The following is a 5,511-nucleotide window of genomic DNA, read 5'->3' on the forward strand; positions in this document are numbered from 1 at the left end:
CCAATAAAACGTAATTAATTTTTTTATTTAAATTTAGTATTATTTAAACAAGTAAATTTCAATTAACATTAACGTTAGTACTTTAATTGTTTTAGATTCTCAAGATAACAGTGACTTTTCTGATTCACACAGTGAATATGTTCCATCCAAACATTCATCTGAGGAAGATGATGAACATGTCTTAAATACATCTGCAAATAAAATTTTAAGAAAAAGTAATTCTTTCAATAATTCCGTTAATTCAGGATTTAATGTTTCATTAACAACCAATATTTACGGCAAATCATCGCGCAATGATGAAGAAATGTATATCGAATCAGCTCCATCAAAAGGATCTAAACGTATTTTTAGAAAACATTTCTGCTTATTTTGCAAAACATGGCAATCAAAAATTAGTCGGCACTTAGAAAGAAAACATAAACACGAAAAACGAGTGAAAGATTTCAGTGACTTACCAAAACAATGTAACGAAAGAAAAAATTTGATTAACATGTTGCGAAAGGAAGGAGATTTTTATTATAACGTTAGCAATAACGTAAATACTGGTGAATTGATAATTTGCAGAAGACCTGCTGAAAAATCTAAAAACACTGCACGAGATTACACCGCTTGCCCAAAATGTAAAGGATTCTTCAATAAACTGAATTTAAGGCACCATACAGCACATTGTACTGATCAAAAACGTAAAGGTACTAAAGTTTGTCATGTGCTTAGTCGGCAAATCATGGGTAGATACGCAAGCCAGGCCAACAATGTTTTACGCCAAATAGTAATGCCACGATGTCGTGACGATAGAATAACACGTCTTATTCGTTATGATCAATTAATTATGGAACATGGAAATAAACTTTGTCTAAAATATCCATCTCCACATCATCATGATATGATACGACAGCGATTGAGGCAACTTGGTCGCTTCCTTTTAGAAATTAAACAGCATTGTCAAGATATAGATGATTTATCATCAGTCTATCATCCAAAATATTATAGAATATGCATCGACGTCATAAATGTTCTTGCTGGTTTTGATTCTTCCACAAAAACTTACAAAATTCCGTCATTAGCAACCTCATTAGGCACATTATTAAAAACTGCAGGAAAAACATTAATTTCTTTAACAATATTCGAAGACAATGTTGTAAAACAAAAACAAGTAGAAAATTTTTTAACGTTGTTAAATAATGAATATGGCCCAGCAGTCAATAAGGTTGCTTTAGAAACACAACAACAATTAAAAAGAAAAAAGAAAGTTATTCTTCCTTCCATTGACGACATTAAGAAATTGGATAACTTTTTGAAAATGCAACGTACTACAGCTTTCAAAAATCTAAAACAAACGTTTTTATTCCAAGATTGGCTTAAGCTTTCTGAGAGTACATTAATATCAATACAGCTATTTAATAGACGAAGAGCAGGAGAAATGGAAAGGACCTTAATTGAAGATTATAAGAATTATCAAAAAATTGATCCAAAAATGAATATAGATGAATTTAATGCACTTTCATTAGAATGCCAAAAAATAGCGATGGAATATGTGCGGTTTACAATACGTGGAAAGCTGAGCCGTACTGTATCTGTTTTATTGGATTCTGAATTACAAAAATGTGTAGAACTAATTCTTCAATATAGAAAAAAAGCCGGTGTTAGTTTGTCAAATCCTTATGTTTTTGGTATTCCTAATATGGATTGTCGTAAACATGCATACTTAAAAGCATGTGATCTAATGCGCAGATTTTCAATTGAATGTCAAGCTAATCAGCCTGAAACTTTACGAGGTACTACTCTGCGTAAGCATGTAGCAACATTAGGAGTCAACTTAAACTTAACGGACATTGAAATTACGGATCTTGCCAATTTCATGGGACATGAAGAAAAAATTCATCGTGAACATTATAGAATGCCAGTAGTTCATCGAGAAATTTTACGAATGTCCAAATTATTAGAATCTGCAAGTGGCAAAAATGAAAATGAAAATAATCTCAATGATAATCTCAATGATGAAGAAAGAAATGATAAAGATATAAATAATGCTTTCAAAAATGATATGATTCCAAGTACTTCAAATTGTGGTAGGTAGTTTATTTGCAATTCTTAAACAAATTAATTATAAAAAATCTAAAATATTACATAGAGTTTACAAATTAATTTTTACTTCAAAAAGGTTTAACTTGTAATAATGTAAATAATCGAATTATTAATAAATTTTATTTATCAACAAATTATAAGTATAAAATATTAAAATATGACTTATCTTCTTAGATTTCTATCTGTTTAACATTATAACATTTCTATACAACAAAATCAACGAAATAAGAAATCTAGAAAAAAGTATAAAAGTTTGCCTTTTCAAAGTTATAATATGTACAAATATAATTTTAATAATAGAAAAATTTACATAATACAGACTTATGTTATTTTTTTATTGTTATTAATTTTAATTAATATAAAATTTTAGATGTGAATAATTTCTATTCAAGCGACAGTGATACTGATACAGAAAAATGCTTCTCTCAGAAAAAAAGCGTTCTAGTAAGTTTTATAGAAAATACAGTGTAAGAACTGTGATATAATAATATATATACATATGTAATATATACTTTCTGCTTTTTATTTTATTTATCATTTTCTATTTTCTACTTAGCATCACCATATGGGAAATGTAAAAGAGTATATTGGAATGAAACCGAAAAAAAGATTGTATTGGATATGTTCGGAAGTTATATTTCGAAAAAGTTACCCTCGTTGCACGAAATTCAAGAATTAATTAAAAAGAATCCAATCGCTTTAAAACGCAGAACTGCTGTCACAATAAAAGCGTGGCTAATGAATCAGAAGCAGAAGCAAAGAGCTTTAAAATCCTAATTGTTTTTTTATTTTTAGCTTTACTTGATTTATTTTATGTTTGGCATATACTATGCATTAAAAGAATTAAACAAAATATTTAAAATATTCTTACATTATAAAATATATTTTGTAATATACTAATAATGTATGTTATTATAATGTAAGAACATTTCAAATATTTTGTTTTTAATTCTTAAAAATACAAGATATTTTATAATGTTACATTATTTATATACATATATGTAAGAACAATTTTAATTATATATTTCAATTATACTATATTTCTAAAATTTTTATTTTAAAGAATTACATATTTGTTCTACAGTTAAAGTTTTTTAATTTTTTATGTAAGTATTTTTTTTAAATACTTAAAAAGTAAGGTGTATACAAATAGTAATATAGATTTGTATTTTAACTAATTTTTCTTATCTTCTTATTGTCAATTATAATTGATCAACATTATTAAGTAGTAATCACAAATAATCACATATTTTGTTGTATTCTAATAAAAATTTAGTAAGTTTTTTAAATATAAACAAACAACTGCTTTATTAATTTTATATCTATAAATATAAATAAGCAAATACAAAGAAAGAATGTTATATCTTAAGAATGTTATGTTATGTTTCATATAAAGAATATAATTTTGTTATCAACTACTTAGTACATTTTTCAAATTAATTGTCAAAACAAATATAATAAATATGTTAAAAATACTTCGAAATCTATTATATATTATCCCCATTACGTGCTCCTTTTATTTCTTATATCCTTCTTATCTATTTCAAACGCCATATTGCATCTTGTGATATCAATAATGTATTGCTGCGAATTGTAAGTAATGACAAAAACATTTGACATATTTAAATATATTATACATATATATTTAAATATCATATATATAATATAATATATATATGTGAAACGTATATTGTGAGAACACTTTCAGTGAACAATCGTACATTATGTAGACCAAACGTCATTATGAGGACGGTCCTCATAATATTTTATACGCAACGTATATTATGTGAACCGAATTTCACAATTCCTTTACCGACTTTTGTATATTATGAGTACCATTTTTATAATTATACGAAACGTGCATTACGAGGACTTCTTAATTTTTGTCTTTTGTATATTGCGATGACAATCCAATTTATTTTGCTATAATTTGCATATGATAAAATGATAAAATCATTTGCTGTTTCGTTCAATTTAATGTACATAAAAGAAATATTACCTAGAAGAGACATTAAATAAATTTAAAAGATAATTTATAACATTTCTACATTAGACGTAAAGAATTTAGAAATAGCGCTTTATGAAATAGTATTATTTTAACTCGAGAAATTATCGATTGAAGAGGTTTTATTCTTCAAATCATTATCTATCGTTTTAGTACAAAACACATGCTGATCTTACAATGCGGTAGATCAATATACTATATTAAAATAAAATATTTTCTAATTTACTCCCAAAAAACGTAAGATCTTAATTTATGAACGAGTATTTTTTTTAATAACTTGAAACTTTGCTGAAATATAAATAATTTTTATAGAAACAATAATAATTATTAAATAAATTGTATATTTAATTATAATTTTTATAGAAAAGTCGTATTTCATATTTATAAATGATTTTATATAACTAAATGTTAAAATGTGTTAACGTAAATACTACATAATTCTTGTCAAATGTTAGATAAAAACTAAAAATACAAATAAAAGTAAAAAAATGTTTTCTTTTACTTTAAAGTATTCTCCAAAAGATTAAACTTTCGCTTAACATTTTTTTCTATCTCATAGTTTCGACGATATTCGACCCTAAAAGAAAAACCGTTTTTTTATAGAAGTGTACCCTTTAAATCTTAATATCCGAACATATAAAAAAATACGTGTCTTTTAGATTTTTGTGTTTAACATATTTAAAAGAAAATCAAATCAGTTTCGGACAGTTGTAAAATATCCTTTGTGAGTAGTTAAACAACTTAAGTTAAACAACTCGAGCCCGAGTTTTTCATATTTTGATATGTGATGTGATTATCGTCATTTTTGCATTTTGTATTTTTCTCACATTTTTATTATTTTGGCACATATTTATTTGTACCATTTGTAAATATGTATCAATGATAAATATCAAAGATAGGAGTATTAAAATTTATCACTTTAGGGGTATTAATATATTGCACAAATTTGTTATATTTGTATAATTTTTTGTTATATTGGTATAATTATTATAAATATATTTCGCTAACTATTCCTGTCAGCATGTTATTACATTGTTATTACTAATTTTATAACATTGTTTCCAGTAGTAAAAAGCAACATATACTATGAAAAAATATATTATAATTATATTATAAAAAAATTACTTTTTTTCTAATTTGAACTGATCATTTTTTACCTTATTTATCTTATTTTTTACTTTATTTGTTTATCAACATAACATACATTTCTTTGTAATCTTTATAATTTCACTGAAGAGAGAAAGTCCAGACGGGGACTGAAATGTTTGAATGAAGTAATTACATGTTACGTGCATATATGATGAATTGACATTGCTCGAGATCAATCATTTGCGATTTTTAGTTTGAGTAATTACGCCGTTTGACAAAAATTATGCAATATTATTTACATTATCATTTCATTTTTTAGTAATATAAATTTA

General features: G+C 25.1%; 1 protein-coding gene across 1 annotated transcript; it reads left to right on the forward strand.

Annotated features, from left to right (window-relative positions):
• The first annotated feature begins 490 nt into the window (after positions 1 to 490).
• Positions 491 to 2,077, forward strand: LOC145948340 (uncharacterized). Its single transcript, XM_083058044.1, has 2 exons — positions 491 to 1,153; positions 1,394 to 2,077. The coding sequence occupies exons 1-2, from the start codon at positions 491 to 493 to the stop codon at positions 2,075 to 2,077; spliced, it is 1,347 nt and encodes a 448-aa protein (XP_082914170.1).
• Positions 2,078 to 5,511: the final 3,434 nt, after the last annotated feature.

Source organism: Prenolepis imparis, unplaced genomic scaffold (assembly GCF_030444845.1).
Source record: "Prenolepis imparis isolate NDT839.2.m4 unplaced genomic scaffold, iyPreImpa1.0 SCAF_339, whole genome shotgun sequence".
Lineage (NCBI taxonomy): Eukaryota > Metazoa > Arthropoda > Insecta > Hymenoptera > Formicidae > Prenolepis > Prenolepis imparis.

Excerpts from the sequence above, each read along its gene's own strand:
- LOC145948340 (XM_083058044.1), top strand. The coding sequence starts at position 491 with ATGTTGCGAAAGGAAGGAGATTTTTATTATAACGTTAGCAATAACGTA. Across the intron at positions 1,154-1,393 it reads ATGTTGTAAAACAAAAACAA|CTATTTAATAGACGAAGAGC; the intron begins GTAGAAAATTTT and ends ATATCAATACAG.